General features: G+C 43.9%; 1 protein-coding gene across 4 annotated transcripts in view; it reads left to right on the plus strand.

Moving 5' to 3' along the window:
- Positions 1–26110, plus strand: part of PIP4K2A (phosphatidylinositol-5-phosphate 4-kinase type 2 alpha) — a 187606-nt gene that overhangs the window by 154980 nt on the left and 6516 nt on the right. For 2 of the 4 annotated variants that reach the window (XM_030940296.1, XM_030940297.1), the window contains 4 exons: positions 539–580; positions 1704–1742; positions 17424–17537; positions 25721–25964. In XM_030940296.1, the coding sequence (XP_030796156.1) occupies positions 539–580; positions 1704–1742; positions 17424–17537; positions 25721–25964 (439 nt within the window). The remainder of the gene's footprint in view (positions 1–538; positions 581–1703; positions 1743–17423; positions 17538–25720; positions 25965–26110) is intronic. The other 2 variants (XM_010367562.2, XM_030940298.1) reach the window with 1 other exon arrangement.

Raw genomic sequence — 26110 nt, forward strand, 5'->3', positions numbered from 1 at the left:
CAGCAGCATAGGCAGTGCTCAAGGATTACAAATGTCCCAATGTTAAAAAATATTTGGGAACACTCTTTGTTAAAAATCAGTGTGTAAAGGTAGCTACTTGTGATCCATATTCAGGAATCCCTAAAGGAAGGAAAGTAGACCATGGCGAGTAACAGTTGCTGGGCATGGCTGTGCAGAGGGGCTCGGGGTGTGATCATAGAATGGGTTCTCAGGTTTGCCTTCATGAATGGTTCACATTATCCATCTCCATCTGATGGGTTAGCTTTGGGCTGCTCTGACTCGCCCCAAGAAACATTAACATTTTCCTGGGCCAGCAGCAGCATCCCTCGGATCTTCCAGTCCTGAGGACACTGAGCACCAGGGGAATGGAAGATCGGCCCCGGGGAGACCCCCAGCGTGGTCTTGGCTCCCTTCCCCAGTGTGAGGAGTCTCTTCCGTTCAAGTTTCCGCATCTGTGAATTGCAGGAAGCATACATCCTAGTCAGTGCCTGAGCTGCTCGATGAAAGCCAGTAATCAAAAATTTTGATTTCTTTGCAGATGGCCAATCTAAAAGCCACTTTCACTTTTCCAAAGTCAACTGTAAGTTCATTTAATGAATGGCTAACCCAGGTAACCCAGGGCAATAGATGTCTATTCATCAGGTGGTTGAGAAGCAAGTGGCTTGGCTGACCTCATGGTAGTTAGGGGTGTCCAGTGCAGGAGGGGAAGGGAGCCCAGGAAACTGGCCTGTGATTCATCTCCAGCCATTTATGCAGTAAACACAGGACATCTGCTGTGTACGAGACACTGTGGTTGTCATCCATACTTAGGAATTCACCGGACCATTTGTTTCCCACCTTTTCTTTTGAATTAAAATCTTCCACAAGCCATGGGAAGTTTCTCTGCTTGGACTCTACCCCTAAAGCCTCCCTGTCGGCCTCTGAGGTGGACTCAGGTCATCCTACGCAACCCAGAGTTCTAAGGCAGAGTTTTGAACACGACTACAGTAGAGCACAAACTGCTGAGATCAAGGGCCATGTTTTCCTCCACTTTGTACCTCTGCACTCAGCATAGGGCCTGGCACAAAAGAGGTACAAATAACTGTGTGTCTTTGAAGGAAACTCCAAAGTAAATGGGGTCAGAGAGTGGCCATGGAGGACTGATGTATAGCACGCAAGGAAAGAGTGTTCATCAGTAACTCTAAGACAGGAGAAAACAATGAGTGTTGCAGAAAAACGTCAGCAGGCGAGGATGTGCCCACATCTGGAAGACGGAATGCAGGGAAAGAGGCATAACGCTCTGAGGTCCCACCACAGCCAGCTAGTGGGACTCTTCTGTAAGATAACAAGACTGACTATTTCTGGCAGTTGATAGAAGGAAGAAAGTGTGGGGCTGATCCAGTATTAAGTAGTTATTGCTCAAGTAAGTGGTGGTCAGGTTTTCTAACTTCCAGCAGCTGGACAAGAACCACAGACACACAGGTGAGCATGATAGAGTCAGGGCTGGAGATGCGGCCAGTGGCCAAGAATACCTGCAGGGAGGGGGCATAGGCCAGGCGGAGAGCCACGGTCAGGGAGGGGTGAGAAGCCCATTCCACATGGGCTGCGAAGCAGAGCGGGTGCTGAGCTGGCTCTTTGCTCCGCCCAGAGCCATTTTCATATTTTCCACGTGTGAAACCCAGTGCCTCCCATGTGCATGTTTTTATTATTTCTTTGTGTTTCAGGGCTCTACAGTGGCTAGAGAAGCTAGTGACAAAGAAAAGGTAAGTACCTTGCTGTATGTCTCCCCGAGTCCTGGGGGCATGATCACGCACTCCCAAGCACCTTTACTCTTTCTAGTCTCCTACCCCTGCCATTGCGATTCTTCCTGTTCCCTTCTGCTGCCACCAGCGAGAAACATTTTATTGACCCAATGAGAGTTCTACTTCATTTCTCTTCATCAAATTGTTGAATAGTGAAATAGTTATTTGTTGCAAGCATGATTGGAGGGAACATTCCACATGGAACTTACTCTTGAAAAACACAGCCACCGGTGCAGTAAACTTACAATCTAAAATGGCACTGACAGCTGAGAGTGCGTTCCTGTGGGTCAGGGAACCAGGACCTAACACCGTTTCACCAATATCAAACCGAATGTGACCCTGAATATGCTTCTTTGTATCTCTGAGTCTGCTTTCTCACCTGTAGAATGTTGACTTGGATGAGCCTTAAACTCCTTTCCAACTATTAAGACGTGATTCAAGTATTTTTTGCCTAAAAAAATAAGGATAAGAAGACTGCATCTCTTTTTGTCTTTTCCTGGCTTATTGGACCTTAGGTAGTATTTGAGCCACATTTAGTTTACTATGCAAGATTATAGACAGAGTCAACTTGAAGGATTGGTTTGAGGAGGAATTTAGAAAGTAGCTTCCTGGATGTAAACCTAAACTAACCCAAGTCAACACATGATTATGTAAAGGGTACATGTGTATTCTTAGTTATGCCTGCCTGTCACCTTGGGAAATGCCTTTTTCTTAACTATTCCATTTGAAAACAGAGCTCAAGGTCGTTGTTTCTTTTAGAATGATAGCAGTTTTGAGTTGAATTTTACAGATTTGCAAATCTGCTTTTGTTTATTCATTCAGAGGTGTCTGTAAATATTTTTGTGGCTACTATCCTAGCTTCAGGAGCTAAAATAACAAGACACACAGACAGATCTAGCAGGGGATGCAGACCTTAAATAGGAAATGATGTTATCATAGGGTGAACACTCGGATGGGACACTCAGAGAGCTCTAGAGCACGTAACAAGGGCCCCTGGCTCAGGCCGGGCAGGGTCAAGGAAGGGCTTCCTGGACAAGGTGATGTTCGGAAACCTGAAGGATCAATAGGAGTTAGTCAGAGGAAGAGCAGCAGGTGCGAGGGTGTGAGAGTCAGGGTGGGGAGCATTTGGTGCATTTGCTACAGGGACAGGGAGGCCACGGAGGGAAGGAAGCCAGACCTGTCAGAGAGACTGATGAAGTAGCCTGGAGAAGATGGCTGGCCTGAGCTGGGATGTGGTGGAAGGGGATGAATTACAGAGAGATTTGGGAAGACGAATATACAGAACTGAGGGATTGAGTGCCGGAGGTGCCAGGGAGTGTGCATAGAGGAAAGGGGGTTAAGGAAGACCCCCTAGTTTCTGGTTTAGGCAGTTGGGTAGGTAGGTGTTCATTCCACTCCTTAAAATAGCAAACAACAGCAGGAGGAGGAGTTTGAAATGTCAGTGCGGCGTCAGAACAGATATCCAGTCGGCACAAGAGGCTGCACAGGGGCTCTCAGCTGAAAAAAATGTGTGGAATCCTCCCTGGAAGGACGGTCGGCAGAGACAGGGAAGTGAGTGAGGTCACACAGGAGGAATGTGTGGAGAAGAGAAGCATGTCTAGAACAAGCCCAGCAGAGTCAGGAGACACTGGGTCACTTACCCAGATATTGAACGTCTGTGACAAGCACACACTCTGCCAAGCATTGTAAGAAGTGCCTCGTGGAACAAGGCTGTTGTAGTCCCCATCCTCATTTCACTCTAGTCATCTCCCAGGAACCAGAGGAAATGAACTTCCCAGCGTTAGATGCTTTCACGAGGCCAGGTAGGGATAAGAATAGAGAGTTGTCCAGGGACGTATCCACAGGGAAGTCGCTGGGGACCTGGTCAGTGAGGGTGGGTGAGGACCAAAGCCAGATTGCAGCAGGTGAGGAGGAGAGAAGGAAATGGTGGAGGCTTCTTTGGCCATTTGCCCTTTTACTGTACATCAGTAAATGCACATTTTGAGATTTCAACCTTCGTGTAAACCCCCTCTAAGGCACCGGCTTTGGCCAGAAGAGGCAGAAACAGTGACTGTCGACTTCCATGCTGCCATGAGTGAATGTTTCTTCCAGGTACTGGAGACTGAGCAGGTATTTCAGTTGTAGCCCATGAGAAGCTCAGAGGCTAAATCTGATTGAGTTTTTCTCCTCGGAGGAAATACCAGTGTGTGTACAGAGCCACACATGCTCTTCAGCATCGTACGACAGGCCAGCCCCTGAGTCACATGATGCCCCATGTTGGTGGCTCTATTTTTACTTTCTTCCAGAGTTCCTCGGGACTACCACTAGCAGGGTTTTTTTCCTTCATTCATTTTGATTTCTTCAGGTTCAGTCAGCAAGGGCTTGGTCTGCTCTGATGTAAACACTGCCAACAAGGACAGTTACAGCTAATGGTGTGGTTGCTGCTGAAGCCTAAATCATAAAACAAAGGCACACAGAAAGGAAAGAAAACCACATGTATTTGACTTCCTATAGTTGTAACAGTCCTTGCGAAGCAGGACATTCACTTCCTATCTTCCTTTCCACTGTTCCACCTATAGGACTTAACACGCTTTCCAGAACCCCATGGCATGAACCAGAGTTCACTGCCCTCCTCACCAAAAAATGTTTAGCCCCTTTATTGGTGTAGCTTTCTATGAAAAGAGAATAATAGAATTTGTTTGAACGAGAACTCATCTTTCTAGGACTCTGCTAGAATGTTTTTATCCTGTATCTTATATGAACATGTAGCCATCATTCCTTGAAACATCTTCCTAGGAGGTAGGCTTAGAGACAGTCACAACTGGCACTGGTTGAGTATAGACTATATGCCAGACCGTTTTAAACTGTACATGAATGATGTCATGTCATCCTTACAGTCACCGGATGAGATTGGTGCTGTCATTACTTCCTTTGAGTGGATGAAGTTACGTAACTAACAGGTTTAGTAACTTCATCCAGGGTCCTACAGTTAGGAAGTGACAGTGCCAGGGTTTGAGCCTGGGGTCACCGGCACCAGAGCACGCATTTCTAACCACTATGCCACACTGCCTTGTAAATGTTTGGGAGTTCGTGTCTCTCCTTTCCTTTAACAGCATATTATCAAAAAGTCATGTTAATCCCATTAATTGTGAAAATGAGGAAAAAGTTACTGCGTTGACAAAAACATTGTTTCAGAGTTAAATATGGTGCTGAAAGAGTTGATTCTAAAACTTGATTTTTTTCCTAAAATAGTAAAATGAATTATTTGGTTTCATATTATGTTAACAAAACAATTTGTATTTCCTCTATTTGAAGAGCTTGAGCATTTTTGCTCATACTTTCAGATGTACATATTTGTAAAACTTGTACATATAATGCAGTCTTTATCACTGTGTCTTACACTGTGCAATCATTAGAATTGTCTGCACAGTTGCCCTGAGGAAGAATCAATGCCCTAGCCTTCTTTTTGGGGTTGAGGTGTATAATAACTCTTATTCCAGAAGACAGAGGCCGCATAAAGCCACCCCACCCACCTTTCTGTATTAGAAATGCTCACTTGGGAGGGGAGAGAGGAAATAGCTTGAAGATGTGGAATGTCATTGTAAATGATGGAGAGTGTGCCTGCCTTGACAGTAGGGTAGAGATCAAAATGTACCTTTATTCACACACAGTAAAAGGGCAAATGGCCAAAGAAACATCCACCATTTCCTTTTCTTCTCCTCACTTCATCACCTGCTGAAATCTGTCTTTCACCCACCCTCACCGACCACGTCCCCAGCGATTTCCCTGGGGATACATCCCCCAGACAAGAGAGGGAGGAGGCATTTGAAATGTCAGGGTGGCGTCAGAACAGAGATATCCACTAGGCACAAGAGGCTGCACAGGGGGGTCTCAGCTGAAAACAAAGGGCTTGGGAATCCTCCCTGGAAGGATGGTCAGCAGAGATAGGGAAGTGGGTGAGGTCACCCAGGAGCAGCGTGTGGAAAAGAGAAGCATGTCTAGAACGAGCCCAGGGGAAGGTCGGCATTCGTGACTCGGTAGAGATCATGCTTCTCTCTCTGATACAGCAGTGTTTTGTATAATCTAGAAATGTTTGTTAAACTGAAATAGATCAAATAAAATGTATTAATAGAGCCAAACTCTTAAAAACATTTTTAACTTTTAAAAAAAGTCCTTGCTTTCCCTTTTCTGCCAACTTTTGGGTTTTCTTTCCATGATCAGTTAGGATTTTTGACTCTTCCAAAAAGCATACCATTCATTGTGTTCACAAATCATAAATGCTCCTTTTTATGATCAGACATTGGGGGGAAAAATGCTATCAAAACAATCTACTGGTTCCTCTGGTTTGAAATATTTGGGGAAGGCTAAAAATACTTATTTTCTACATTTTAGCCTTTTATAAATGAAATGATTTGCAAGAATATTATTTTCATTGCTATTATATATAACTATATTCCTTTCCAAATGACCGTTATGGTACAAAGAACAATCCTTCTAGAGAGCTGGACCTGCTGGCTCACACCTGTAATCCCAACACTTTGGGAGACTGAGGCTAGAGGATAGCCTGAGCTCAGGAGTTCAAGACCACCCTGGGAAGCATAGCGAGACCCCCAACTCTACAAACAATACAAAAATTAGCTGGACATGGTGGTGCACACTTGTGGCCCCAGCTACGTGGGAGGATTGCTTGAACTCAGGATGTTGATCACAGCTGCAGTGAGCCGTGTTCACACCACTGCATTCCAGCCTGAATGACAGCAAGACCCTGTCTCAAAAAAAAAAAAAAAAAAAAATCTGCATAGAGAATCTCTGGTGACATAGCTTAATTAGTAATCTCAATTCTTATTCTTCCCAGCTTTTCTTTCATATGAGTCACTATAACTGTTTTAATTTTCCATACTTTTAACTTGTTGATGACAAGTTTTGAAACTGTCATTTCAAATATTTAGCGATATAGGTGCAGACAAGTCCCATCCCTTAGATTTTAGCTTGACATGTAATTAGTGTGATTTGTATTAGCATAATCATGAAGATGGAACTGAAGGAAATAAGTTATATTCCAACAATGGAATCACTTTCATGGCAACAAGTCCCAGAACATGCATGTACAGATGTCTTGAGGATTTTTTTTTTAAGAGCAGAACAGTGCTTTAAAAAAAAATAACCATTGTCAAATTCTGACAGCTGCTATGACTTGTTTTATTCTTTAATTCTTTCCTTTTTAATGGAAGGGCATCTCCCATTCATGGCTCCAGCAGTTTCGCCTCCTCTAAATGAGACAGAGAAATGCGAACCTCCCTGGTGGTCGATCTTTTCACAGCTGCGCTGCAATTCCAGTGTGACATCAAATTAGTAATTATAGCTGAGCAGGCTGCTTTTTACAAATGACAGTCTTAGCATGCTGCCTGCTAGCGAGCAACTCAGCAGGGGACCTAGGGAAGTAAAAGAAAACATAACTGGACTCACTTGATTTCTGGGGGGTTTGACCTGACTCTTTAAAAAGCCCATGTTCTTGAGAGAGAGAGTCCTGGGGATTTACACAAATATGCATTTTGTTCATCATCCTGCACAGTTCTTCTCAAAAGTCATGTCTGATTTTATTAGGTAAAGTAAAGCGTGTGTAATGGAGCCATAGGGTCACAATAAGAAGATTCCTTTTAACATGCAGCCTTCTTCCTGAAACCCATTTGAAAGAAAACAGCTGCCCTGCAATTGGCATTTGTGTAACTATATTGGCAATAATCATTGTTGACACTTGGATAATGGGCTACAAAAAGCCGCCTTGTCGAGTCTCAGGCACTGTGAATTGCACCAGCAATGAAGTGACTGTCACCGTCTCCGACATGTTACCTATTACCAACTGAGGGTTCGAGAGGATTAATCATTAATACCCTTACATCTAAAAATGCTTTTCGAAACCAGTGTTCAGCATTTCTTTTGTGGTCTTTAAATTGTAACAAATTATAATTAATTACTACCTCTGTCTGGTCATCTGGGCTGCCGTTGAAGCGAGGTGGCCAGGGTGGCGGGCTCCCCAAACGTGACACAAAAGCACAGCAGTGTATCCTTCTGGAAATCTTTATTTGCTGCTCAGCTAAGAAGTGCCTCCTTTTCCACTGTGGGCGGATCATCGGTTAAAGGGGGGTTGTCAAGCTTTTTAGGCCCTCAATTCAGCTAATGCTTTAACCGCCTTCTGTAAAATTCCTTTTCTTCCGAGATGGAAGGGAATCATTCCCCTTTGCCAGCCAGTGTTAGTTATGGACACCAATCCTACTACCCAAAGTGCAGGGGAAAGTTTCCCATTAGGGCAGAAGCAGGGCTTCTTTCTCAGACCTTAAAGGCAGCACCACTAACATCCACCTTCTGGACCAGAGACATTTTATAAAAGGGAGATTTGGGTGAAGGACTCCAAACAGAGGGTTAGGGGAGCTGAGTCCCAGCCCTGGGGGCACAGGGCTGCATTAATGGGGTTTGAGTATAGGTCATCTGACTTTGTCCTCATTTGTAAAATTAAAGGATTTGCCTGCGTCATTGGTCCTCATGCTTTAGTGTTGGTGAGAATCTCTTGTTTCAAATGAAGCTTTCCCAGATCTTCCTCCAGAGATGTGGTTCAGCAGTTGGCCCCACTTGGAAAAGTCCTGGCCTGACCATGACTAACATCTTCTCTGTTCCAGATTTATGTAGATTAAGGTGATTGCTATGATTGATAGGGGAAAAAATGTTCTGTTCAGCAGATATAGATAAGAACCCCCTATGTAAACCGTGAGGGGTGTTCTGGGATTGAAGTTTTAAAGCTTCATTTAGAATTTTTCTTAACTGGTAAGCATGGCATGTGACAAAAAGAGGATCACATGCAGTGACTCTTGTGAACACTTTCCAGATTTTCACTCAGATGACAGCATTAAAGTCCTCAGGGCTTTATGACTTATGACTTATGGCTTATGGTGCTGTATCAGCTCTCATTTGCCTCAGATTAATCTTTATCTCACTGGAATGAAATCAACTCAGAGTATCCCAAGCACACATGGAGCAGTGCTGTTAGATATGGGAATGTTTTTAAGCTAACAACTCTTAGTTGGTTCTAGAAAAAGTTAGGGTGGAGAGAAGACTTCTAAAATTTAGTATGTGGTCTGAATTTAAGCCAGGTTGCTACAGATGTATAATTCGTAATTAAATAGTGATCTTTAATATGTTAGTTTAATATGTTAGAATTAAACCAGAAATCTAGAGGAGTTAGCAAACTCCTTGAGTGTTCAGCCTTTGACATTTCTTAGATTATCACCATAGACATCTGCACACCAGAATCTTCTGTTACGACTGGAACAAACCCATCCTGTAGGTCCTGTTTGGTAGGTCTTGTATGCAGTTCAGCTGTCATATCCCAGTTTGTGGAGGAAGACCAAACCGTCACCTTTGACATCACCACATAGAGTTGTGGTCATAAAATATGACAGTATTAAAAAAGGAATAAATTTCACTTTTTACATATTAGCCTGAGGGAAAATTGCCAACAGCTAGGTTTTGCCAGCCCTAACAGTTGTAACTTACAAAATTACAATAGCGCTTCTCCAGTTTTGCGCGGCTTGCTTACAGCACTGTTTCACAAGTATGTTGAGGTATATTTTCTTTCCACATTCATACATAAACGATCAAAATAAAAATTATAAAATGTTCACATCTGGATGCCAGTCACAGATGTGCACATTCTCACTGTTTTCACTGTGAAAATTAGAAGTTATTAATGACCTCTTAGATCATTTCTTAAACCATGAACTTGTATAGACATTCTGCTTATGTAGTTAAAGAAGGTTGGTATATGTACTATTTGTGCAAAACCACCCTTTTTCTTTGCTACTTCTGTATGAACTTTCTCCATATCCACTAATTTGCCTTTTCATGTATCAAATTTGTGGCTTAGATGTTCCGAGAAGCAGAACTGATTTCATTATAAATCCCTAGCATCTCTTATTACCCCAAAATTGATACCACATATGATGTTATTCCATCAAATTATTTTTATCCTAGCGCTAACATAAGGATTACCTAAAATTCCTTCCCTTATAGAAATACTTGTGAATTATGTTTTCAGTTCCATACATTCTGATTTTTATGAAGATTTTTGCAAGCACAGCGAAAGGGGTTTTATTTTTTGCAAGTTTATTTTCATTTGGGTGAGCTTGGAATAACAAGTAAATCAGGAACACAAGCAGTTCTAATATAAAACAATAATTACTACATATTTTTTATGTTGAGCGTTCAGCTCTGAGTGTCACAGTAACAGCGCATCCAAAGGACGCCCGGCAGCAGTCTTTGACATCGAGGCTTACAATTAGACTTAAAAAATAAATAAATAAATAGGTTGCCAAATGAGCATATCGAACAAAAAATTCATTTCATTCCGAAATACAAGTCCTTTAATCACAGAGTACTATGATATGTATTATCCCTTGCATTAAAACCTAGTGCCAAAATCCTGTTTGCATTAGACACTCAAGTGTGACTGGCTGCATTTCTTCTTCCCAGTAAGGTTTCCGTGCAAACCGAAATGAAAACTTGGCTCTATATTATAAAGATTTTTGCTCTGTGCGTTTTAGGTTCGTGTGTTTTCTATTTCCAGTTATTAATGGCCATTTACCCCATACAGTTCACTCTTCTTGTGTAATTAAAGTTTAGAATGATCATTCAAAATCCAATGATACTTTAGTTTGAAACATAACTTTAAACAGAACTCAGACTATAGTTTGAAATCTGTGATTTTTAAAAATTTGTCATCTAAAAGATAGTTTTTTTTAAAATCTCACTAACATTTCATATAACTTCTGGCTTTACTAAACCTTAAAATACCCAATATTGCTAAACTCCATATGAATGACAGCATTTATACATCAAATCACAGAACCTAATGAAATAAGCACATATATACATACACAAATGAGTTAATTCCCACTTGAAACAAATAAGCATTTAACTCCTTTTGGTAAACACATTGTTTTGGTTTTGGTTTTGGAGATTCTGCAAAGGTTCTTAGTCATTTGGAATTTTTAAGCATAGAAGTAGTAAGTAATATTAAGCAGGAATTTTTTAGGTGTTGCTTTTTAGCTCCTTTTTTACCAGTTCTGGGAAGCCAACAGTGCTGCATCTCCTTTGCTCTCGTGGAATTCTGTAATTTCTATACCACAGGTCTCTGCTAAAAGGCGGCATGTGTTTAGAAATTCTAAAAATGAGGGCTCTAAACTTGGTAACTGTCCTGATACGTTTTCCCTTTTTTAATCCCAACCCCCTGGCCAAATCTGTCCTTAGAGATCATTTATGTCTTTTACTGAACCCTAGGGAACAAGTAATTCTGTTGAGAGGCTTTTATCCACTGAAAGCCTTACGCATGTGTTGGTTATCTTCAGGCTGTGACTCAGCCGAGTGTGTATCTCACTTCTCACATTCATGTTGTGTCTTAATGACACACAAACTATTTTTGACCATGACCTATATTATCACACAGTGTGTTTCTCACTGTTGACTTACAGTAGACTTGCTGAGGCCTGTGATGCTGTGCTTTAAAAGCCAAAAACTTTTCAAAATGAGGGAGAAATGTCTATAATAAATGTATTATATATACACAAATGTTTATAATAAATTTTCTTTTTACAACTCATGGCAAGCTAAATGTTCCCAGTGAGTTCACTGCTCCCTGGGAGTGAGTTCACTGTTCCCTAGTATTTTGGTTATATTTTCTGGCTACTAAGATTTCAGTTTGTGGATTTTTGCTTTAGGTCAGCAAAAGAGCATGCACTAAATTACCCACTATTATAATGTGCTCACTGAGAAAAACTAACCCATGGAAAATTAAGGTAAGACAAAAGTCAGCAAATTGCTGTCTTTGGCCAGATATGTAAAATCATTACATCTTATTTCATATATTGAATAACTATCATCAGTTGCAGATTATTACTTCAGGAATTTAACCAGTCCAATTTTTATTGTAAGATAGGATCATTTTACTCTCATTTGGGTTTCAGTTTAAAAAAGGTCTTTTCAGTGAGGTTTCTTACTAGGAATAGCTTTTGCAGGTGATCACAGAGGTTTTTCTAGCCAGGAGAATTCACAATTGAGGTTTGCAAAGCAGAGTAGGGAACTAGAACCACCAAGGCAGGGAGGTCAGCCTCGGGCCGTGTCACCTTTGATGCGTCGTGTCTCATGTACCCTCTGTGTTCCCCGTGTGTCCTGTGTAGTGAAATGAAATATTAACCTTGCACTCATGTATGGTATGTTTGTCTGCAGTGTGCAGTAACAAAACTGTCTTCCAAATTTGAAGGCAGTATGTAGATAATTCATGTGACATGTTTGTAACTAGCAGATAAAACCTAAAAACCAAGGAAATTTTAAACATCGTTTAAATCAAGCTTATCCAACCTGCAGCTTTAATCAAGCTTTAAATCAAGCTTATCCAACCTGCAGCTCACGGCTGCGTGGGACCAGGACGGCTTTGAATGCGGCCCAATACAAATCCGTAAACTTTCTTAAAACATGAGTTTTTTTGTGATTTTTTTTTTTTTTAAGCTCATCAGCTCTCATTAGTGTTCAGTGATTTTATGTGTGGCCCAAGACGATTCTTCCAGTGTGGCCCAGGGAAGCCAAAAGATTGGACACCCCAGGTTTAGATTACTGACATCATAAATTGTTTTTTTTTTAATCATCCGGGTATCAACTAGAAGATATTCTAAGTTTAAAGACCCTATTTTATTAGAAAGTTGGGAAAGAAGAAACAAACATAGCAAGTTGTTATTGCCAGGCACTATGTGCTTTGTGTCGTTTGATTTACACACTAACCCTATTACGTAGGTGCAGTATTATTAATTTCCCATTATGTAATTAAGGAAACTGAGGTTTGGGCAGATAAAGCAACTGGCCCAGAACATCACAGCTAGTATTAAAATGTTAAATATGCCAATATATTTTTCAAAAGAAAAATATGGCTCTGGATTGATCAGCAATGAGCTTTTTCTAGATCCATAAACCATACTTGAGAACATGACTAGCATGTAACAGCGTTTGTGTATAACACACTGTGGCAGGCACCATTTTGGCCTTTTTACATGTGTGAACTCATGCAATCCTCACAACCCTATGTTTGCAGATCCCTCTTTAAAGATGGAAAACCAAGCCACAGAGAGGTTAGGTAACTTGCCTGAGTCACACAGCTAATAATTGGAGTTGCAAAGCTACAACCCAGGCAGCCTGGATCCAGTGTGTTCTCATAACCACGGGCTTCATTCTTTCTCCTACATGGAAACCTGAGCCATGCCAAATCGACCCGGGGTCGGGCATCACCCCACATGACAGTGAAGGGCTCATTTTATCCGAACGGGAAGCAGGACAGCCAGGCTGCAGGGGGAACAGTGTCCCTCTGCTGATGCCTGTGGCTGTGTTTGTGCATTTACACATCACATTAGCGGAGATGAATGCCACTTGGAATCCAACCCACCACAGCAGATTACCTCATGCAAGAGAGAAAACAGTCCTGCCTGTGCTACCCTGGCTCTGCGCTGGCCTGTATTTACTCACGGGGCCTCAGCTGGCCAGGGCCTTGGGGCAGCTCTGGGGCCCCGCACTCGGGCAGGAGTCCCAGCTCAGGACTGGACACACGGAGGAGGATGGGGTGGGGAAGAGTAGTTCCCTCCCACACCCTCGACCCCTCCCAGCAAGTACAGAGGGTCGTATAGCAATCGCCCCGCCTTACTTAGAGGCTCTGATCTCCACAAAACTGGCCAGGGCTGAATTCAGAACAAATAAAGACTCAACCTGCCGCCACTTCAGAAAGGTTGCTGACCGCTGGCTGGAAGCCGGCCTGGGAGAGTCCACAGCTAAGAAGCATTTCTGAGCTGTCTTTAGTCAGCCCTGGGGATTTCCTCCACCCTCTGGCTGTTTCTGCACTGAACTAGAAAAGATATCAAAGACACTCATTAAAGAACCAGACCCAGTGACTATAAGCTTGGAAAACTCGAAGTGCAAATAATCCAGTGTTTAAAAGCAAAGGGTAGAATCTGTTGCTACATTAAGCTGTCGCTGCCCACAGTTAATTTTCTGCTGCTCTGCAGACGTCATCTTTGTAGGCAGTTTTACACCAAGAGTTTATTAAGTTCATTAAATCATAGTATAATAGTTTTCCACATTTAAAAAAAAAAAAAAAAGCTGTTTCTAATATAAGCACTGCTCATTATCAGAGGGATATATTGAAATTTCTTTTAAAAAGCTAAGCAATAAGATTTTCTTGATAGTGAATCATTGTCAGGTGACTTAACCTTTGTCATCTCTTTTTGTTGTTGTTTGTTTTTGTTTTGAGATAGGGTCTTCCTATGTCACCCAGGCTGGAGTGCAGTGGCGCAGTCATGGCTCTCTGCAACCTTGACCTCCCAGACTCAGGCGATTCTCCTACCTCAGCCTCCCAAGTAGCTGGGATGACAGGCACACACCACCATGCCTGTCTCTTATGTTTCATTACTTTTTTGTAGAGATGGAGTCTCACTATGTTAGCCAGATTGGTCTTGAACTTCTGGACTTCAGTGAACCTCCTGTCTCAGACTCCCAGCATGCTGAGGTTGCAGGTGCGAGCTGCCATGCCTAGCCTATCTTGTTCTTAATAAAAAGTTAAACTTTTGTTTAAAGAAAAAAAAAAAGCCTTTCACCCTGTAATAGCCGTTTTAAATCGTGCACTTTGTTACATGCCCACAGTGATGGTGCTGGGGGTGGTGATGGTGATTACAAGCACCACTCACTATTTGAATCTGTCACATGGTTTCTGGTTGAGTTCCTAGCACAACTCTACCTCAGCAGAATGGCTACAGTTCCCATCTCAGCTCATCACTCCGCAAACTGGGAGACCTTAGTTAAATTGCATAATCTCAGTTTCCTTGAATGTAAAACGTGAATAAGAATAATAGTTAAGGTTGTTGCAAAGACTAAAGGTAGATGACAGATGTGAGTAAAATGACACACACGAAGCGCTAAGCAGGGTACCTAAGGCAGCTGCAAGTGGTAGCAGCGGCGGTGTTTTCCCCCTTCTGCATCTATGGAAACAGGCTGGAGAGGTCCGGGAACCTGGCCCCTGGCCCCTGGCAAGCAAGGGGTGGAACCAGGATTGCCACCTCAGGATTCATGACCCCAAAACCTTCATGCCCCTGAGCACTCTGTCTTGCAGCAAGCATTTGGAAGGTTGATATCTGTAGACCAGTGTTAGATTCCATGCTGGCAGCTGCCCTGCCGGGACCCGCCTTTGCCTCTTGATCCTTTCAATAAGCCCTTAAGTCTTTTAGCCAATCTGGGTGCCCTTTTTTGAACTTGATCCAATCTAAATACGTCCCTAGTGCCTGTGAAATTCACAAGTCCGCTTAGTCATAGAGTACAGGGTGTCCAGAGTTTTATGAGGCAGGATTATACTTTCCCTGTCACATGATGTAATTCTGCTGGGGTGAACCTGAAGTGGCATTCATCTTCATTAATGTGACTTGTGTTACAAACACACATCCAGCGTGTAATTTACTGCCTTCTCTGGGGTCTGTCATCTCTGCCTTCAGGTTTCTCACATTTATAGAAAACCAGAAAAAACACCCTCTACCCTTCTTTTCTTACACATATAAAATGAGTTGTGGAATTGAGGCAGATAATCCTTAACACCCCCACCCACACACCTCCCATCGCCAACACATAATGACACAGAAAAATGCCCAAGGTGTCTGCTTGGAAAATTACGATCCTTCTCCGTCTCCTGTTTTTGTGTGTAGGTCTGGCCTCAACCCTTTTTTCTAACGTGCTTGCAATTTTCTATTTTGGGCAGTGTTTATCTTCTCATTGCCCTCTGAGTTTTGTTAAACCTCAGAACCTTGCGTTTCATTCTTGGTGAAACTTCATTATGTTTACAGTTCTAATAGGAGAGAAACCTTGTAATCTAGTGTGATGAACTCAAACATTTAATATTGCGCAGTCTTCACTTTCAAGGTTTGTGGGAGTGGGGGGTTCGTGTATTGCCTTATTTTAAAATTATTAATGACAGATTTAGGGGGTTTAGCAGGCGCATCGTAAAATTTTGTGAAGAATGGCGTTGCATTTTCATTTCTTAAAAGACTCAATAACTCAGCATAAAAGTGTTTGAAATTATATCAGCCTCCCCTGGAATGTTAGTATTTATCTTTACATCTCATGTACACATCTGCTTTATTTTCTACCTACTTGCTTTCATATCATTCTCCCGTATGAGATTACAAACTCCTTTACAGCAGAAATTGTGGCCTATTCATGTTTGTGTCTCTGTATTTGACTCACTCAGTAACTGCTTATTGAATCGAATCTTGACATTTCTGGGCCTTGCTGTACCTGCTTTGTAAGGATAATTCTATTTGGCTTATAAAGATTGTGGTTATATCTAATTCAAAGTTGCAAAACTGTTAAAACTTTCTCAAAGTTAGTAGCCAAAGCGACTAATTTAGAAATGCATAATTTATTTACATATGTGTGGGTGTAAATAGATGTGAAAATGTTTACATGCATGTCTATACTTTATAAATAAGAGGGGAAGTGAGCATGTGAAAGATTCAGGAGATGGACCCAGGGAGTGTTCTTTCGTTGCTCTGAATAAGGAGGGAGGAGGAACAGTGCCGGAGCCAGGAAGGAAAGCATGTTGTTTCCTTGGATTATTTTGTTTTCATTTGGTTCACACCTACGGAAAAGAGGACCATTCCAGATTCATCAACATACAGGGAAAGGCAGTGCATGACATTGGATTTCTTTCTGCTGAAATAAACAAGCTATGGTTAGCTGAAAGTGGTGGGAGATTTTGAGCTCATAGTGAATGCAGGTTGTACAAAGTTAAATAGAATAATCCACAGTTTTAAAACTATATGCCTATATTCTGTTTGCTACAATACAAGCTACAGTGTTTTCTGCTCATGACCCATGTTTTAATAGTCACCCATTGCTTTGTGTTGGTTGGTATAAGTGCAGTTTACTTGTTAGCTCACCCTTTTGTTCATTTGTAAAAGGTAGAACTCTCATCTTAATATGTTTATGTTAAGAGAAGACCTTTTTTCTTTGATACTGTCCAAATGAGAAGAGAATTTCCTTCTTGGAGTGGTGAACAGGAAGGCTGGGAAGGGCAGATGGCTAACCTCGGACCACATGTTCTCCCTGGTGCAGAAAGTAGATATGATTATGGATGGGGCTGTTCTGAGACAAGATATGTTATTTGTAATGTGAGCCAAGCAACGGCTACCCAAAAGTGGGAGGAGGGATGGAGTTGGATTATACCAGTAAGAAGAGGGTTCCTGGGAAAATATTCCAAGAATACAAATTCTATACTTAGAAGACTTCTTGTAAGAAAGTGAATCTAAGAAAGCAGTCAGGTTCATTCCTCTGAAAAACATGAAATGTGTTACAAAAAGCCTTATAATACGGAGTCTGTCCGACCCCCACCCCACTGCTCCTGGGAATGCGGCCAGAGGTTGCAGCTCACTGGCGCCCCCCGGTGGTATTCAAGCTTTCTCCTATTTTATTGTTTGGGTAAGACCCCTGTGGTGGTGAACGGGGCAAACTTCAATGTCCGGGGTTGGAAGGTGTATGTGGTTTTTTGAGGTTTTACTCAAGCTTCTTTGTCATTCTTTTTCTCATTTGTTTTAGGCCAAAGAACTGCCAACTCTGAAAGATAATGATTTCATTAATGAAGGCCAAAAGATTTATATTGATGACAACAACAAGAAGGTCTTCCTGGAAAAACTAAAAAAGGATGTTGAGGTAAGAACAGTCAGTGTAGAGGCCATACTAATTGTATAAATATCAGCCCTGTTGGGTTTTAGGAGCTTTTTAAACCACCTATTTAAATCTGCAGTCAAGGCAAAAACCTGTATACTCTAAAGTCAGACACGAAAGTGTCTCATGTTACATGATCTGGTTTAAAGCAAACACATGCCAGTTTAGCAGCCCTCTCATTTAGGCGCCAAACACAAGCAAGCACCTGCTGTCATCTGCTGGGAATCCCCGGCCCCAGGTCCCTGTATTCTGTATTGGAATGGCCCATGAAGACTGACCTGCCCACACCAGCCAGTTTGGGAGGGGCCAGGGGAGTACTGGACTCTGTGTCAACCAGCAGAGCATCTCAAAAACAAATACTCAGTCACTATTAGAGTCTTGGCACTTTCCCCTCTAAAACACATGTCAGTGCTGGTAAACATAGCCTGGATCACTTAATGCTTTCCTATCTCCACCAGTCACTGCAAACCATGTCATGAGGCCCCAGTGAGGCCCCTTACACGTCTGGGACTAGCACAGAGGCAGCTTGGGACAGTAGGTCATAGGGGACAGTGGAGAGACATAAAACAGTGTCCAAGGGCTTTAGTCCATAATGATGGAGTTTTGCTTTAAAATACTGTTCTAAACATTTAAAATGTACCTTTTCCTGTCATTTAGTTTATGATAAAGGCATTGCAGCTTTTCCATTGGATTTGCTCATTTAAGTCTTTTATAAATAAATCCAGGAAAAAAGATTATTTTCTTGGACTTCGTTGAGTTACAAAACAATGCAGTGGGAATTAGAATTTAGGCAGCTACTAAACTAAGGTTTTCTTAGCTGTTGCTTTCATTCATTTATGTACACTTCCTGGCACACCAGTACAGGGCTGCTACTTAGAGGCTCTGTGGGAAGATTGTCTTTTTCATGTCATTAAACAAAAAAAAAAGAAAAGAAAGAAAATGACTAAAGCCAAAGAGAATGAGTGTCATACATTTGTATTTCCCATGAAGGCAGAAGCAGTAGAGTTTCTTTTTACTCTTCTAAGAGTTCTTTTTATTACAAGAAACTCAGACTAAGTTATTAATAGTTAATATTTTTAGACCATAAATAAGTTTAATAAAATTTTTTACATTATTTTAACCTTTATGGTATACACACTTGGATTAGAACCTATATGTTGGTTATTTGTGAAGGGTGTAAGCATCTACTTTTTTGTTGCCATTGTTTTTAGAGACAAGGTCTTGCCGTGTTGGCCAGGCTAGAGTGCAGTGGCATGAGCATAGCTCACTGCAGCCTTGAACTCCCAGCTCAGGCAATCCTCCCACCTCAGCCGCCATAGTAACTGGGACTCCAGGCGTGCACCACAGTGCCTGGCTAGTTTTTGATTTTTTTTTTTTTTGGGGGGGTGGGGGTAGAAACAGGGTCTCACTATGTTGCGCAGGCTGGTCTTGAACTCCTGGCCTCAAGCAATCCTCCCACCTCAGCCTCCCAAAGTGCTGGGATTACAGGCATGAGCCACTGTGCTTAGCCTATAAGCATCTACTTCAAACAAAGAGATACAAGTGTTTGGTTTTCTCTTGTAACATTTTCCTCCAGTCTTTCATTAAGGAATGTTTAGTTTTCCTCAGTTGTCAGTGGTTATTAATAAAATGTATTAGTTAAGCATTTCCCCCTTGCTTTGGGATCTGTTTGATCCGACTGATAAGTATCCTTAGTAAACATACTCTTTTGGGTTTTTATTGATTAATCAGCAAATCTTCGATACTGACAAGAATATCGTTTTAGCGATTATGGTAAGTAGCCATTAGGCTTATCTGTGACCTATCAAAAAAATTTTCTTTTCCATTGGCAGTATATCACTATGATATTTAGACTCTAGAAATAATGTAACTCAAGCAGTTTAAATTTACAGTTGAATTACAGAAGGATCCTCTTAGCTCTTTTGTTGTCTCTAATAATACCATTGATTAGAGGACTCGATAGCCTAATCCCATACATGGCTCAAGCACTTAGCTGTTTCATTGAAATGGAGGCAGGTATAAAACATGCTTTCATTTAAAAATATTCTCAATAGCTGATAAGTGCCTTTAGTTTTGAAATTAATGCAGAACCATCATTAAATTTTTAAGCAGGTAATTATGGTGAAGTAGCTTGACATCTGATCTTGATAATGAGGCTAGAATTTAATTGAGTTTCCTTTTTTCTTCAGTGCCATGCTTTCTAATTTAGCTAACTGACCCGTTGGAGTTTCATTACAGTTTTGTTGTTGTTGTAACTGTTTTTCCTTAATGCCTCAGGTAGGAGATCTGAGTGTATTACAGCTCAAGAAATCTAGATTTTAGGAAAACTAATTTTCATATGAGATTCTAGTTGCTGTTTTTCTATCATTGAAGCCCGTTCTATTCCTGTGCCATGCTGGGTACTTGCATCCACATAGCTTTGCACATAACTAAACACAGGAGAGTCTTTCTCTGCGTGCACGCACACACACAAATTGGTGTATGAGGAGTGACAAGCACTTTTTCCTTCTCCCCTGTGTTTTGTCAACTCTGATCACGGCCCTCAAGAATCAACCCTGGTCTCTCCTCTCATTGACTCACATGATGCAAAACTGCTCTCCCTCTGTGGCATCCAGGAGTACCCCATCACAGGGCATTTCAGCTGTCTGAGGTTTATAGCCCCCCATCCATGGAGGTGGGTAAGAGGGGATAGGGTGGTGGGAGTAGTGGGATGGGCAGCACCATTTATGGAGTACATCAAGCCCAAGTCCTTCCCATGCAGTCAGTGTCACTTGTCATTCTCAAAACAGCCCCTTGACAGTGGTCCTGCCCCTACCCTAGTTTGATGAATGAGAAAGGCGAGCCCAGAGATGGTATGTAATTTGCTCAAAGGCACAAAGCTTCTAAATTCAGACTGGGGCGTCAGGCCCTCAGCGGGCACAGTCCCTAACTACTTCGACATAAACACAAGTTAAAAATACTTGTGAGAGTACAGTGGAGGCTTTGTTTTCTGATAATTGCTCCAAAGGAGTATTATTATAATTTTTAACAAGTGGTAAGATACAACTGTTAAACAGGGTTGACTGGCATTTTAATTCTACTTCACAGATATGTTGGGAGATGGTGATGTGGTAGAACACAGTGTGTTAGTATAAATAAATCAACTGGAAACCATTGTGAGGATAATCTTAGACTCGCAAAGATCTTGAGGAAGATTCTAGCTCAAAGATTTGTCACAGCAAGGAATCAATTATTAAGGAATTAGATGAGAAGGGATATTCTGGGGGAAAAAAAGAGGCAGATCTGAGGTCTAGCAGGTGGTTTGTGAAGAAAAGCAGGGGACCTAAAGACTGAAAAATCTTCACACTTTGAAATCTTATGTTCTTAAAAAATAAAGAACAAATATATTCCGTGTTCCTGCAGTGAGCCGGAAGCTGACCCCACAGTGAAGCCCACACTCCCTTTCTGTCTTCTCGTTCCATCCGCAAGCTTCCAGCATCACAGGAGTTTTCTCTGACAAAAAATCTTGGATTTATTGCCACACTTCATTCACTCTACCTCAGATCAGATTTAAAATAAAATTTGAGGCCGGGTGTGGTCGCTCATGCCTGTAATCCCAGCACTTTGGGAGGCTGAGGCAGGAGGATCGATTAAGCCCAGGAGTTTGAGACCAGCCTGGGCAACACATAGTGAGACCCCATCTCTACAAACAGTTGTAAACGTTAGCCAGACACGGTGGTTCATGCCTGTGGTCCTAGCTACTAGGGAGGCTGAAGCAGGAGGATCCCTTGAGTCCGAGAGTTTGAGGCTGCAGTGAGCCATGATCACACCACTGTACTCCAGCCTGGGTGACAGAGCCAGACCCTATCTCCAAAAGAAATGTAAGGGGTGAAGATCAGAGCTCATGAATTAACGGACTTTTCCATATGGTTCTTTTTCCCCCGGTCCACAAACTGAAACCTGTTTAAATTTGAAATCTTGATATTAAAAAGACTTCTACCATAATCAAAACAACATTGACAGTTATAAATAACAGCTTCCGTTATTTTGTGCAAGACACCATATTCTTTCTCTCAGCCTCATTATCTTAATTCTTCCCCACCCCTGTGAGGTGAGCGGCATTGTCCCATTTTAAAGTCAGAATGACTGAAGATCCAGGAGGCAAACTCGTCAAGCGTGGAGCTAGCGAGAGACCGAATCGGACTTGCTCTTTGCTTCTTGAATGGGCCTCCCTTGTCAGCATGACCTGTCCTTTTTCACCACTGTGCCATACTTGGTTTTTCCCATTTCCACCTCAGTCTCAGAGATTTGAAAACATGAATAATAATCCCAGCACTTTGGAAGGCCAAGGCAGGAGAATCACTTGAGGCCAGGTGTTCGGACCATCCTGGACAACACAGCAAGATCCTCTCTCCACACACACACACACACACACACACACACACACAAAATTAGCTGGGCATGGTGGTGCACCTCTGTAATCCAGCTCCTCAGGAGGATGAGGCAGGAGGATCCCTTGAGCCCAGGAGCTCAAGGCTACAGTGATCTGTGATCACACCACTGTACTCCAGCCTGGGCAACTGAGCAAGATCCCATCTCTTAAACAAAAAGAAAATATGTGCAATACCCATTGCGACTGCAATTTCCTCAGTCTTCTTGGGTGCCTCAGAATAGCTTCTTACCTAGAGATGTATGTTTCATCACTGATGGTTTTTGGGTTCTAGGAGTTGACTGCACCTTTCTTTCTTTCTCACTGGAAGATGAGAATAAGCAGTCTGACCCCAGGCCTGAGGCCCAGGAAAATTACTCTGGGCCGCCCAGTGTGGCGAGGAGCCCAGATGGGGTGCCAGGGGAGGCTGAGCCCTGAAGGCTCACCATGGTGAGTGCGGCTGGCCAATCCTGGCTGTCCCCTTCCCTCCCTGCCCTTTGGCAAATTAATCGCAGACAGCCCCGACTTCTGTAACTAAAACATACTTGAAGGTCAGCCGTAGACCTTCCTGTTAAGGGAAGCGTATTAAATGGTCGCCTTGCGCTTCCTTCCGAGAGATGTTGCCTCATGCAGTCTCAGAAAGGTTTTCTGTTGTTGCTTGGTTGTTTGTATTTGGCTTTAGTAGTTCTTTCCCAGTGGAAGCAGGTCGGGGACAATTAGGGAGAGCTGGGGGGGACAGATAGGGATAAAGTAGCAGGCATCCTATTCTCTTGTCCAACAAGTGCCGAATACTTTCCTGAGCCCTCTGCCTGCTGGGAGTCGGGAATGCAGTGAAAGCCAAAACTTTAGAGCCCCTTTTGAGGCTGCCTTGCTTGGGAAAGAGAGAAGTTCTCAAATACTCCAGCAAAATGAATGTGCAACGAGGCCATGTGCCATTGGGGAGGGAGTGTACGGTGCCCTAAACACCTAGACTCGGGCTGTGCTGCTCTGTGTGGTGCCCTGCCGCTAGGCCTGAAGGCACAGGAGGAAGTACCTGCCCACAGGGAAGAAGCCCAGGAAGCGGGCAGAGCAGGGCTCAAGTGGGCCCCAGATGTGGATGGGGCCAAGCTATCCAGGCCTCCTGGGCCATGTGAGTTGTTTGTGCCCCGTGAGAAACGTGGCACTATGGAAATGTCTTAAGCAGAACAGGATGTGATCAGGTTCACATTTTGAACACTTGTGCCCTTTGCAGAGGACTGGAGGGGAGGTTGAGGCACCAGTCAGCCTTTACCACTTCACAGGGACCTTCCAAGCACCCAGAGGGAGCAGGGATGGGCAGGAGGGGGGCCTTTTCCCTGTCACTGCTCAAGCTGAGCAAGGCCTGGCCTGGCTCCAGAGAGGCTTCCAGGTGTAGAGAGGGAGGCCAGGGAAGCCGTAGATCCAGGGAGCAGAGCCAGGCACCGTGCTAGGCTTGGGAGGGGCAGCAGAGGTGGCGAAGGAGACCCTGGCCCAGTCCTCCAGGAGCCCAGAGGCCTTGGAACAACAGGGCAGGGAGAAGTGGGCCCACCATGAGCGCCTCCCCCCCACACAACCCTCAAGCGTTGGAGAAGACTGGGTACTTACACTGCAGTATTTTCCACATAGGCTTCTGAAACCCCAGGCCCACAGGGCATTCTGACGGGGAAGCGGGTTCCATGATCACAGCGGTGCCAGGCATGCTGCTGCTGACCGCCTAACCGTCCAGAGACCCACAGCGCCAAGTCACGTGTGGAGGGCCTCCTCCGATGCCAGCTGATTTTAACTCATTACCTTCCTCCTAGGGTTGCAAAAGGAGACGGGAAAGCTGCTTTAAGGTAGCCTCCAGAAGTAGCTGATACAGAGCAGAGAGTGCGGGCTCAGAATGGGCCCTGAATTCACCCCTCCTTGGATTTGAATCCTTGCACTCTCGTCCAGCTGCTGAATCTGGCTGCTATCTCACACGGAGAGCCTGCCCCCTGCCTTGGATCTTGTCACCTGTCTCTATACCCCAGAGTGCCCAGTTCTCTTCCACATCCACAGGCCCATATATAGCGGAGCTGTACCCAAGACCCAGCTCCCTGGCTGGCTTCACCGTGCTGGTGGAGGACTCAAGTGAGCCTTCCACCACTGCAGATTTCTCCCCACAGCCTGGCAGCTACCGAGATTCTAGAAGGAGGATGCTGGAAAGGAATCTGGCAGAGGGAGGTGCAAGTGGAAAGTTGGTTCTCATGTTTACTGTAATGGGGGAGTTTGGGGACAGGCCAGGGGGATGAGTGGTGGCTTCCTCTCCTCTCTGGGATCCAGAAAGCTGAACACAGGAGCCCCATGCTGTTTCCATGAGGGGTTTGCCTTTATTTTTAAACAAACAGGTTTCTCCCACTTTGCTTAAATATTTGAGTGTAAGATTTGTGTGATTTCCATTTTCTGAGCTCAAAACAAATGGGGAAGATGTAGCTGGCCCCGAGGGATTCCTGGTGGGAAGGCTGCAAAGTGGGAGCTCTGGCCAGTTTGCTGGGCTGAGCGGGATGCTGGCTGATGGAGAATTGCAGGCACTGGGAACCAGCTGGAGAGTGGGACAGACCTGTGCCCAGGGGTCCTCTCCTCATCTGTAAGGAATCAGGGCTTCTCATTCAGTTTCGAGACAGAACTCCTTCCCAGCAGGCTGAGGAGAAATAGCTCTGCGGGGCTCAACAAATTGATTTCATTTTTAGCCAGAACTTCAAGACCTGTGATTTTCTCTGCTTGCCCTTTGCGTGAGGACATTTGCTTCCTAAATTCTATCAGCGTAGCCCAGAGGCTGCTCAGCCACTCTGCATTCCCTAGTGAGGTGGCGCTGAGTCCTTCCAGAGCCAGGACCATGAACCTTCTTGGACCCCGAGCCCAAGGTCACAGTGGAACAGGACCCTGTGCAGAGCCAGCTAGCCACGGGGTCAGGGGAGCCAGTTGGGTCCAGCCCACAGATGGGCTGCCACTGTTTTCACTCAGCATAACCGTTCACGTTTTATGGCAATATTGGAACGTTGTGCTGAAGGTCTCAAATCAGAAAAGGGAAACAAAAAGAAATCGTGATCTGAAAAGTCAAAAAAGAACTGGGCAGACAGGAGTAGCCAAACACACAGAGCTGGGTCTTGCCCCCACATTATGTTCTAGCCACGGCTGGAGGAGGAGAGGGAGGACAGGAATCCTGGGTGTGTGGGGCCTCATGGAAAGCACCTTGTTGACCCAGACAGGACTGCATTACTCACCAGAGGTGGACACAGTGCCTTTGCTTTTACTTATTTGCAACAGCGTAACAATCGCTTCCGCAGAGCATGCTGAATTCCAAGGTGCTTTCCCCGAACCCACCACAAGAGACTCCGCTGGAAGCTATTTGGAAGGTGCCAGGGTTTCCCCCTTAGCCTGTCTTAATTGCTGGAAGGAACTTGCTCTCCCTCCCAGTCTCTCTCTGCATCTCTTACTGGTCATGCTTCCTGCTCTCTGGTGAAACCCAGCCACCCTGTGATAGATCCACACCTCTCCGCCTCCAGTGTGGCATTCCAGGGAAAATAGCCCGAGCTCTGAGCCAGCCTGAAGTGTGAGGCTACACTTTAGATAGAGAAACAGCCCCGGAGTATAAGAACATCCACAAAGGAGGCACGTGGCACCTCTGCTGCCCCACCCCGCAGCCTTCCCTCTGGGTGTCACCCGGGCTTGTCTCCTTTTTTTAAACGTTGACTTTTATGTTTAAGGTGTGGCTGACTGACCCTGTCACCTCTGTCCCCAGTTTCTGGCCCAGCTGAAGCTCATGGACTATAGTCTGCTGGTGGGAATTCACGATGTGGAGAGAGCCGAACAGGAGGAAGTGGAGTGTGAGGAGAACGACGGGGAGGAGGAGGGTGAGAGCGACGGCACCCACCCGGTGGGGACCCCCCCAGATAGCCCCGGGAATACACTGAACAGCTCACCACCCCTGGCTCCCGGGGAGTTCGATCCGAACATCGACGTCTATGGAATTAAGTGCCATGAAAGTAAGTTTGATTACTGTGGACCCTTTTTCATGTGAAGTGGTTTGACTTTGGCCTTGTTATCTACCAGTAATCACTACCCCAGTTATGAGGGTGCTGTCCGGCAGCACTCATCCTCCAAACTCCAAAGAAATGGATTTGAGGACAAG

The sequence above is a fragment of the Rhinopithecus roxellana genome, chromosome 11 (genome assembly GCF_007565055.1).
Source record: "Rhinopithecus roxellana isolate Shanxi Qingling chromosome 11, ASM756505v1, whole genome shotgun sequence".
NCBI classification, from domain to species: Eukaryota; Metazoa; Chordata; class Mammalia; order Primates; family Cercopithecidae; genus Rhinopithecus; species Rhinopithecus roxellana.